The sequence below is a fragment of the Gavialis gangeticus genome, unplaced genomic scaffold (assembly GCF_001723915.1).
Source record: "Gavialis gangeticus isolate Ggan-Ray unplaced genomic scaffold, GavGan_comp1, whole genome shotgun sequence".
In the NCBI taxonomy this organism is placed as follows: domain Eukaryota; kingdom Metazoa; phylum Chordata; order Crocodylia; family Gavialidae; genus Gavialis; species Gavialis gangeticus.
The window spans coordinates 30,995,492-31,006,878 of NW_017728995.1; the positions used below are offsets into that span (position 1 = coordinate 30,995,492).

General features: G+C 44.4%; 1 protein-coding gene across 1 annotated transcript in view; it reads right to left on the reverse strand.

Annotated features, from left to right (window-relative positions):
• Positions 1-11,387, reverse strand: part of ARMC9 (armadillo repeat containing 9) — a 128,192-nt gene that overhangs the window by 42,476 nt on the left and 74,329 nt on the right. The window contains exons 13-17 of the mRNA XM_019503435.1: positions 7,757-7,847; positions 6,649-6,772; positions 3,554-3,693; positions 2,447-2,523; positions 463-537 (exon numbers count right to left, since the gene is read on the reverse strand). Coding sequence (XP_019358980.1) covers positions 463-537; positions 2,447-2,523; positions 3,554-3,693; positions 6,649-6,772; positions 7,757-7,847 — 507 coding nt within the window. The remainder of the gene's footprint in view (positions 1-462; positions 538-2,446; positions 2,524-3,553; positions 3,694-6,648; positions 6,773-7,756; positions 7,848-11,387) is intronic.

The following is an 11,387-nucleotide window of genomic DNA, read 5'->3' on the forward strand; positions in this document are numbered from 1 at the left end:
GGTCAGGGCGGCTAGGGTCTGGAACCAACTTCCAAGAGAAGTGGTGCAGGCTCCTACCCTGGGGGTTTTTAAGAGGAGGTTAGATGAACACCTTGCTGGGGTCGTTTGACCCCAATACTCTTTCCTGCCATGGCAGAGGGTCAGACTAGATGATCTGCTCAGGTCCCTTCTGACCCTAGAACCTATGAAACTATAACCATGGCATTGTTTGAGGCGCTGCAGCACTCTGAAACATTTCTTTACCACTCCATCCAGAAAGAGCACAGACCATCGGCAGACACTTCCTCAGCCTCAAGAAGGGTGTTTATGCCCAGAAGCTTGCAAAGACAATTTTTCCAACTACATGAGTTGGTCTAATAAAAGATATCAGATTTACCCAAAGAACTTTGCCTGTCTACGGAAACGTGCCATTTTGTAACTTAAACCGCCTTTCTTTTTTCTATACAACCCACTGCTTCTTACCATTGCTCTGGCTTCTTCTCGTATGGAAGGGATAGCTAGAATGCTGTACAGTGCTCCATTCACATATGGCTGTATCTGAGAAAGAAGGAAATGTCACGGGCAGGCCATTCAGAATAATTCCGGCTCTTGAATTCTACCCAACTGCCAATAAGTGAGTCTCAGGAATAAATTACTGGACCTTGCTCACAGATTTGGATGCCTGCAACCCACACACACAAAGAATGCTCTCAGAGCTTCTAGAAACTCTTGTCAAGTCTTTTTCCTGACCTGTCCGGTGGTTACTGGAAGGTGATCAGGAAGCCAGACTGGGAGAAGGGGGCAGGACCTTCGGCTATTCATGGATTCCACAGCTTCCTGTGAATTCAAGCTGTCTGTTTTTTGCTACAAATCTTTTCTGTTTCAAGTGTTGAGTTCTCCCCTAAGTATAATAGGGCTTATAACTCGTCCTTTATATCTTGTTGACAGCAAACAGGGCTTCACAGTTGGTTGTTTGCACAGTTACAGTTTTAACAGACACGAGCTTTCTGAAGGTCACTAGAGCAATCATAGCCCTGGGCTTCACTAGGAAAACTTCCACGGGTTGCAACGGTAGACTGTGCAGAACAGGATCCTGAGATAGAGGTGCTGATCCAGACCAACGTGCATTGTATAAACCACCCCCAAAATCACCCTATTCCCAAAATCAAGGTTAACACCTTGATTCAAAGCCCCCACAAGATTTCTCTTAAGTAAAATACTGTATTGCAAAGAATGGATAACCTACATCACGGGTTTTCAACCTTTTTTAAAAAGTGCACCCCTTCTGGTGGCAGGGGCAGCGGCCAGATGCAGAGGGGGGTGGGGGCTTGCACGCGGTGGCTGCCACTGTCGCCACCCAGCACCCCATACCGCCGCTGCTGCCACGTCCCACTTTCCCACGTCCAGTCGCATGTGTGGCTCCACGAGCTGCTGACGGGCCTCACACCCAGCCAATCACACACGGCCCGCCAGCAGCCCGCAGAGCCACATGTGACCGGCCGTGGGAAAGCAGTGTGTGGCGGCAATGCAGAGTAGTGGATGAAGGCAGTGGTCGTCACGTGCAAGCTCCAACCCCCGCTCCATCCCCCCTGAGTCCCGCTGGCCAGGCAGTGCCTGTGCGGCCCACGGATGGGTGCTGCTGCCCTCGCCTTGCTCCTGGAAGGCGGTAGCGTGGGGTGGTGGGTGGCAGCGCTCCGTCCTTGCCCACCCACGTGTACCCCCTAGGATTTTTCCAAGTACCCCTAGGGGTACACGTACCCCCAGTTGACAACCCCTGACCTACGTCATACAATACATTCATAAAACAAGGAAAACCTCATAAGCTTTTGGAAGACTGGTCTCTACTTTCAGCCTAAAGCATGAAATAAAATGAAGAGATGCATAAAACATTACAAAATGATATAAAACTAAGGTCCCAGCTATCTGGATGTATTTAAAGTCCCAAATCATACCACACAAAAATTAAGGCCTGAGCCTGCTGTCCTTACCAAAATTCGAACTCTGCTAATTTACAATCTGTCTCTTCACAATCCCCCTAGAGCAGTGGTTCTCAACTTGTGTAGACTCAAGGCACCCTTTGGAAAACGCCAGCTCTTGGCTTTCTTCCATTTTTTGACTACAGAAAAATATTAGAGCAATTTTTCTGTGGCAAAGAACTCAGAAAGACGGGACAGGAGGTTTTTAATACTATAGATTCTTATACGAAACCTCTCGATTTATCTTGTGAATTGTGCTTGCATATCTAATGGTGCTGACAATGCATGGTATCAACACCCTTGAAAGGATCTCAAGGCACTCCAGGTTGCTGGGGCACCTTGGTTGAGAATGACTGCCCTAGAGCTTCAGCTGGATTGAGTAGTTGTCTTTAGTTCCTTCTGATTTGAATCATTGCCTTGTCTTGCTATGTACAGTTAAACATGCGTCACACCCCACAGATGGATGAATCAATGATACATAACACAAATACCTCATGGTTTTCGTGGCCAAGGAGATCTGAGAGGACTTTGAGCACATGGTCTGCAATTTTTGCACACATTTTCTTCCCTGTGCAAGCACAAAGGACATTATTTTTGCAGACATACAACCACCAGGAAATGACCTACCCTTTCATTTGTTTCTTAAAATGTATCCGTGCAGTGGAGACTGCTTCCCATCCCAGGCAAATTCTGCTCCCAGAATGACTTTGTTGAAGTCAATGGATTTATATACCAAAGCAGAATGAAGTCCAAAAATTTACTTTTAAACTCTGAGACATTAATCCATTGACAGTTTAACAAAGTCATTATTTTGACTATGTTACAATACTACTGTGTTGTTTTCTGGGGGTTTTTCCTTTAAAGTAAAGGATTTTAAGACCTCAGGGCATGATCTATCTCATTTTCTTGTCACAGGGATTGCTATGTAGTAAAAAAGACTGCTGCCTGCTCCAGGTCTGATTCTCTGAATGGAGAACTGGTCCCTATACTACTACTCATCTGCTTGTTTCTGGATTTTATAAAGGGTCATGCACTACTTGCCTGAACCAATCGGAAATCAGGTAGTTCATAAAAATGGTGCAGCCAGCTAGCAGCATATGTGAGAAGTGCCCCACTCTATTTAGAAGGCACAAGTCCTGTTGGGAAGGATCTGCTGCACACACACACATATATACACACACACACACATACATACATACAGGAGAAAGGGTGATGCTCTTTGCAGAGAGGATGTAATGTGTGGGCAGAGTATTAGGGGGGAACCCTAGGAACAGTCAAGCCTCAGGAGGACTGAACTGAGCAGTGTGTTTTATGCTTAATTTATTTTAATAATCAAGCTAAACTCCATGAAGAAGAAAAGTTCAATGCCTTCAAGGTATCAGAGCAAACTGGTAAGGAGGCTTCCTTAAAGAGATGGCTTATGCTGTTCAGGTATTGTTGTGGGGAGTATCATTTCATACAGGGAAAAATAGATGTAAAGTAAAACCCCCCGGAAGGACCTCAGGAACACGTGTGCGAGGGATTTGGGTGGTGGTGGCGGGGATTGATCTTTTCGTATGCATTCCTCAGAAGATAACAACAATGTTAATGCAACAGACCTGCACTCCTGAGACAAAGATTCATGAGCAAGGCGACAGAATACTCCAGCGTGTAATCTGACAGGCAATCTGTATCCTTCAGGACATCAACCAGCCAGAAAATGAGCCCATCCCTGATCATGGCCGACTGCAAAGCACGTCTAAGATGGGGGGGGAAAAGGAAGTACATATTATACTTGATACATTTGCATCAAACACGAGTACAATAAAACATCACTTCTATTTACTGACAAAAGTAAATTACCCATTTGGCAGAGCCAATGAAAGAGAGCATTAATAAAATAGAAGTGAGAAGAGGGTTTCACCGGAGGGTGAAAAAGACTAAAATTTTGCTTTTTTCAGTCATGTAGTTACTGTATAATTGGGCTGACAAGAAAAATTTCTCCATCAGCTTTCCAAAGTCTCCAGTCAAACAGCACTTCTCGCTTCCTATCTGCAATTTTTTAAACAAAATGTTGAGCATAAAAGGCCAATAAAACTATTTAGTTATTACTTCAGCAATAAAACTTCTACTTAAATCTGTTTGCTTTTTTCTGGAAAGATTGGTTATCTTATAAAAGCCTGTGCTACACATGCACACATACACACACACCTATTTTGGTTAGTCTATAAAGTGCAAATCTACCCTGCCTTCAACTTGCCTTCAGACTAACATCTCTTTTTTCCTTAAATCCCACACAGTCACCCCTTTATAGTATTACACTAGATATTTAAAGGCCCGCCTAACTGTAAGTGGGTAGAAGGCAGAGCAGCGTGGTAGACTAACTTATTTCAAGAGGCGAGAGTTTTGTAGGCAGTCTACTTCCTCAGATGCTATGAATGGATTTGCAAATATAAGCAGCCAGTGAGCCACTACGATAAAGAAGTCTGTGCACTGACGAAGGCATGTCATTCACCTGACACTCAACCCGGGCTGCAGAGTCCCTTTTCTCTGGTGCTCAAATCCAGCTTACTTCAGAAAGCTGTTTGCCGGCATGCAACTTGTAGTGAAGAACCCTTTTCTGGCCCATCTGATCTAGATGGCAATTTGTCTCACACAGACCAAAACATGAAACCTTAACTAACAAAAAAGAGGCATATCCTTTAGTGTTAAAAGGGCTGGAAATTAATCCAGAGACCCCTCCAGCTTGCCACACTCACCTAATTACCACCTGAAGTTTGAGGCATGGTTTGAAAGAAAATAATGCGAATGTTTGATCCTATTAACATATCTTCATGTTGAGCAACTGGAGCTGTCTCTTCATATGATTAACTATGAGGGGCTTCCTTTTAATTTTTTTAATGTATGTTTGTACACAGAGATAGCTCCACAGGGGGTTGTACCTCCTTCCCTTCGATACCTGCTCCACCCAAACTCTAAAACCAACTACCTGGGAGAAGCAGTGGCCTTTCTATTCAGGCAGTCCTAATGGAGTCAATTGACTTCATGACCCATCATCACTTCCCTGACTCCTGCTAATAGCTCTTCACTTCACAGGTGTTAATGAAGCCTCTTCCCTTTTTAACAGTCTTGATGTTCCACTATTCAAACTATCCTTTTTGCTGCAATTTTGCTGTTTGTTAGCCATTCCTGGTAATATCTCTCTTCTATTTCATAGTCCTGCAGACTGTTTTTAGCTCTAGCTAAAATCTTTAACTCAGGTGTGGTAAATATTAACTTAGGTGTAGAAATGACTGACACTGAAGTATTAGAGGCACTGTTAAGAGGCTTAAAAACACTAGATTTTGTTTTATGAAACTGAGTAAGAAATGCATATTTAACTACAAGGACTACAAGAACAATGAAGCCATTTTCTTTTGATTATTTTTTTGTCTACTTTGTGGTTCTTAAACTTTATATGCAGTCTTAAGAAATCAGTGTGCATTTCAATAAAGTTGGATTTGTTTTTGCTTTGACCTTAAACTTAATAATGTAGTGTTAGGCCTCTAGCATATTGGTAAAGCTTCTAATTTCTCTTTAACTGGAGAAAAATATTTGTTGCATTCTGTAATGATGTGCCACACCATCTGCACCCCACTTTTCAAAATCCTAGACCCACCCATGGATGTATACGACTATTTTTAGAGCATATTGCACAATAATATGCCTATCCTCAAAAGATCAGATGACTGCCCTGCACTCTTCACAACTGCTTAGAGAAAGTCCCCTTTCTCCTAGGATGAACATCTTGACATTTTTGGTGGGGGAGGATTCAGTGCACTGAAGCACACGTAGAAATTTGAGAGTGCAAGAAAATATATTTGGGCTTGTTCCCCCCAAGAAAGGGGAGCGGTATAGATCCACTTTTTTAGGCTGCGTTTGAATGTGTTTTCTTGACTCAGGTTTCAAATGAGATGGGTATATATAAAAAAGCCTCAGATTTCCCAAAGGCATGCTGTCGATCTTAATTAAGAGGGAAATTGATGCAAAGTGCTATAGAAGAACTAGGTGCATATATTCATATCTATACACCCCTTGTAATTATACAGGAATGAGTGTTTCTGAAGGGACAGAGATTCAGGGCACCTGACCCAGGAGGATGGGACATTATCTGCCTTCCTCAGGGACTCAGAGGGAGCCTTCTCTAGCAGTTCCTGGGAGTACATCTAGGGTAAGTGATGCTAACACAGAAGCCAGAGAGCAATAGCATCTGCTTGTGTGGCTCTGGATTCAGAGGATCAACCGATGGACTTCACAATAGTTTTCCACAGACAGGGCAAACCTTGTTTCCAGTCTCTCATAGATAACTGAATAGAAACTCAGCCTGTGTGGGGATGCACAATGTTTCGTGCCCCCAGGCAGAATTTTTAGGATTTTCAAGGACGGGGTATATTTTCAGCATGGAAATACAATTAAAAATACATATTAACATACATAAAGGAAATACTAATATGTATCAATTGCCTTGAGCATGCCAAGTGCTAAGAAATGAGATCGACTCAGCCAGCAAAGCTGAGTCCTCCCCCAGTTCTAAATGACACTTCTTTCATCAGCCATCACAGGTTCTGATGACTGTTGTACAGTAATCAAGTGCTCTTCTTTCCTCCCTGAACAGAGCTTAACTAGCCCACACTTCCTTTCCTGCTGTCACCACTGTCTGAAGCACTGTCATCACCTGAGGCTGAATTTCTGCAAAGCCCCCAGAACGTTCTCCCGTGTAAGGGAATCCTTGTCTTCGGCTTTCAGCCTTTCCTCCAGCATTCGCAGCAACTTTGGGTTCTGGGCAAGGTAAAGCCGACCTGGTGCAAAGAGCGATGAAAGGAATGATGCTCAGATATCAGACTATGACAGAAAGTATCCCGCCCCTCGGAAAAGAAAGATGGCACAAGCTCAGTCGTCCCCCACCACCGTTTCCCCCAGCAAGACATAATTCCTAGTAATTCCTCACAGACATGTTGCCTTCAATGGATCAGTGGCCTCTAGGCATTCAGACCAAATGCTGCAGTTCATCAAGCTGTACCAACCAGAGCCCACAGCCTCGTTCAGCCACGGGAAGTTTAACATGCCCAAGTTCCTGCTGCTCTCTCTGCCACCGGGGCTGCTATTTCCAAAGAGCCCTGACAGGTAGATGCTCAGCTACTATTTAATATTCATGCAATGTAGGTGCCCAAGTCTTTTGAAAATCCCAGAGAAACTAAGATTAAAACAGACAATGTTTCATGGCAGACAAGTTGGTCAAGCAACCAAAGAGGCTGCAATAATGTTCAGAGACTCGTTAAGGAAGGAGACTGAGTACCAGTCACAGAAGTCTGAGTTATTGGTGCTGTCCAACAGCTGGAACTCTCTGAAGTAGCCTTTGATCAGTGGGGCCTTTTTTGGCTTAGTTAATTTAAATTATATATTCAAAGCATTACTGATGCAACATATAAGGGATTAACTGTGGTTCTGCAAGCTACTCAGATACCAGGGCTCAAAGGTATCTTTCATTGCTCTTGTGGGAGGACCAAACGCTCAATTACAGTGCTTGGCATAGACATTAGAAAAAATACTGGCAACTGTTTGTTGTGAACCACTACCTAGAAAAGTGGAAGCAGTCAATATATTCTGACATAAGCTGCAATAAATAGCCCCAGTGGCTATTCTACAAATGCTTACAGCTCCCCACCGTGCATACACACGTTAAAGGACAGAGGGTATTTAGAAATAGGGTACGCACATTTCTACGCGCAATGTTAAGTACCCAATACGTGAAGGGAACTTCCAATCTGCAACTGATCTCTTACCTTCTGCCAGAGAGGCAAAAGCATTGATAAGCCTTGCCATGTACTGTCGGACCACCTCGCTTTTGGAATGCAACAATTTCAGCACATGTCTCTGCAGGGGAATGCAAACTTTTATGAGGACAATGTACCAAAGCTGGAGAAATGCTAGGTTAGGCTTCTGAAATGTTTTAAGATCTAGTAAGGGATGCAGAACAAATGGAAGCATTATATCAGCAAACACAGGCTGCCACAACGTGACTTCTATAATCCTTTTTGCACATTAAACTAAAAGATTGAAATTATCCAGAAAGCCAACAAAGGCTATCTGTTGGGGACAATTATAATACAAGAAACTTTGACAGGGAGAGTAAAGTCGTAACAAAGTAGCACTCTAGAAAAGGAAATTGAAAACAACAGTTAGCTCATTTGAAAAAAATGAACATTTTGGTGTGGATTTTGTTTTCTACTGAGCAGTGTTACTTGGGAAAGGAACATACGCTCTGACTGAATTTAGAACAGGGATGGGCAAAACATGGCCTGCAGACTGGATCCAGCCCGCCCCGGGATTTTATCTGGCCTGCAGTCGGTCCCGAGGCCCCACCCAAGCAGCTCCAACAGCTCCTTTCAGCTGCCATTGCCAGTCTCCACTGCTGCTGCTGGACCTGGCCTTGCTGCCCTGGGCACCCCAGCCCGTCCACCTTGCACCCACTGCTGGGGGCATTGGACAGAGCTGGCAAGTGGGGTTTCCTGGAAGCCCACCCAGGACCTATGCAAGCAGGGCATGCTTGACTGGGCAGATGGGATGGAGCCATGGGCAGGCAGGGAGCAGCATCCAGGAGCGGGATGAGCAGCCCAGGCCGGGGCCAAGTTCAGGATTGTGGGGTGATGACAGCATTGGGCCAGGGCCTGGGGCACAGCCACAGTCCACTACCCACATGTCCCTGTGACAGACACTGGTTCTGCAGGCAGGGGAGTGCAGGGAACAGATTGCGGTAGCCCCAAGATCTTGATCCCAGCCCTGCTCACCCACCCTGCTCCCAGATGCCGCTACCAGCCTCCCCACACCCCATCCCATCTGCCCGGCTGAGTGCAGGCCAGAGTCACTTAGGGAGTTTTTGTGAGCTGATGGAGGGCTGGGAGCAGAGGTGCTGACCCAGTCCAGCGTGGGAGATGTGGGGGGGCTGACCCAGCTCACAACAGCTCACCAAAACTACCTAAGTGGCCTTCCAGCCCAAATAATTGCCCACCCCTGAATTAGAAAGTTTATATGCATGGGAACCAAAGAACAATACTGCTTGGTCCTTTCCAAAGCAAAGATGAGAATCACTGTTGATTTTAGTCTCAGCTCTGGTATTTCCTACACATCGTGTTCCTATTAGAGAAAGCTTTAGGCATCAGAAACTGAACTTGATACTTTTATTAACCTCTTTGTAACGGCAGAGGAACAAAATACACCTTTTATGAGGACAACAGGATTCACACCTTAAACACTGGATCCATGACAGTGGGGTTAGAGAACAAAATTACTATTGTGCAAAAAGTTAGCTTGTTAGTGAAGAAAAACAAAGTCACGTCTGTTAATGACATCAACGGATTATCAATTGCTGAAGACCCCTTAAAAGTAATATGCAAGTTAGCACACTGGGACAAAGAAAAGGCTACAGTCTGTCCTGAACTTACTGAAGTGTATTTTTAAAGATGTGATTGCAAGTGCATAAGAAGTTATACTGTGTGGGTATTTTAAGACCAAAGTGCTAATTTCATTCTTATTCTGGGTCACGGGATCCTCACACAATGCATAATCACTCAACAAATATTTACAGACTGAGCCATTTTTCCATAATACTTTGTGTACGTGAGAATCGATCATCGGTGTTAGGATCTAATCTGGCTTCTACTGAAGTCAGTGGTTAAACCCCATTGGGCACGTGCAGGGAGGCTGCTCCAACACGCTGTAACTACAACGCATTGGAGCAGACTCGATTAATTGTGTCTGCTGGAGCATGGTAATTACTGTGCTCCAGCAGATTCCAGCATCACATGTATCAGCATACCTAAGCTTTGTTGGATTGGAGCCACTCTAATTCAAGAAACTGGAGCATCATGTGTATCGGTGCCCCTGAGCTGAAAATGCAGGAAATGCCCAGAATAAGAATGAAGCCACTATCGGAGCCACTCTAATTAAAGTGCCTCCTCCCCGGCTTGCTCCTGGATCACATGTATAAACGCCCATTGACTTCAAGCATTAGAGGTTCAGGTCCTTACTGCAGGTCCTTACTGCATTAATGCTCTGGTTCATCAAGTTGTTTGACTCCAGTACTCTTTCCTGCCATGGCAGGGGGTCAGACTTGATGATCTGCTCAGGTCCCTTCCGACCCTACTAACTATGAACTTATATATAAGCTAGCATTTTTAACTGTACCATCCAGAGCCCACAGCCTCATACCCAACCATGGGAAGTCTAATATGCCAAAGAGTTCCTGGTGCTCTGCCACTGGGGCTGCTATTTCCAAAGAGCCTTGACAGTTACATGCCCGACTTCTATTTATTATTCATGAAATTTAGGTGCCCAAGTTGTTCAAAAATCTTTCAAAACTTGTGATAGCAAATGCATAATAAGTTATACTGTGTGGGTATTTTAAGACTAAAGTGTTAGCTTCATTCTTAGTCTGGGTCACGGGATCCTCGCACAATCCATAATCACACAAAAAAGATTTACAGACTGAGCCATTTTTCTGTAATACTTTGTGTAAGTGAGAATTGACCGACTGTGTTAGGGTCTGATCTGGCTTCTACTGAAGCCAATGGCTTAACCCCATTGACTTCAAGCATTAGAGGTACAGGTCCTTACTGCATTAATGAATTTCCACATCTCTCCAAGTACTACACAGACAAATATATATATGCAAAGAATACCTAAATTAAGATCTATAGGTAGACAACACAATGCTGTAGGTTTCAAATCCTCCTGTTAAATTATTTGCATATTGTAATACACAGTGTTTGCTGATCACTGCATTATAAATTAACAATCAGGACTCATAGTAGAGATGATATCTTTTCTTAAACCAAAAAGATTTTTGCAAAAAATACTGGACACAGACTTGGGTAATATCTATAAATCAGGAGGTCCTGACAATCTCCACCCCAGAGTACTAAGGGAATTAGCAGAGGTCATTGCGGGACCCCTGGCACGGCTGTACGAGCACTCATGGTGCTCTGGTGTGATTCCAGAGGACTGGAAAAAGGCCAATGTGGTTACCATTTTCAAAAAAGGGAGGAAGGAGGACCCAGGAAACTATAAGCCAGTCAATCTTACCTCGATCCTGGGTAAGCTTTTTGAGAGAATTATCCTGGTGCATGTCCACGAGGGGCCAGCAGGGGAGATCATGCTTAGGGGCAACCAACACGGGTTCATTAGTGGCAGGTCCTGTCAGACCAGCCTGGTGGCCTTCTACGACCAGGTCACCAAATCCTTAGATGCAGGGGCAGCAGTGGAAGTAGTCTTTCTGGACTTTAGGAAGGCCTTCAACACTGTCTCTCACCCCATTCTCATTAAAAAATTAGGCAACTGTGGCGTCGACACCTACACAGTTAAATGGGTTGCCATCCGGCTGGAGGGCCACACCCAGAGAGTGGTGGTGGACGGGTC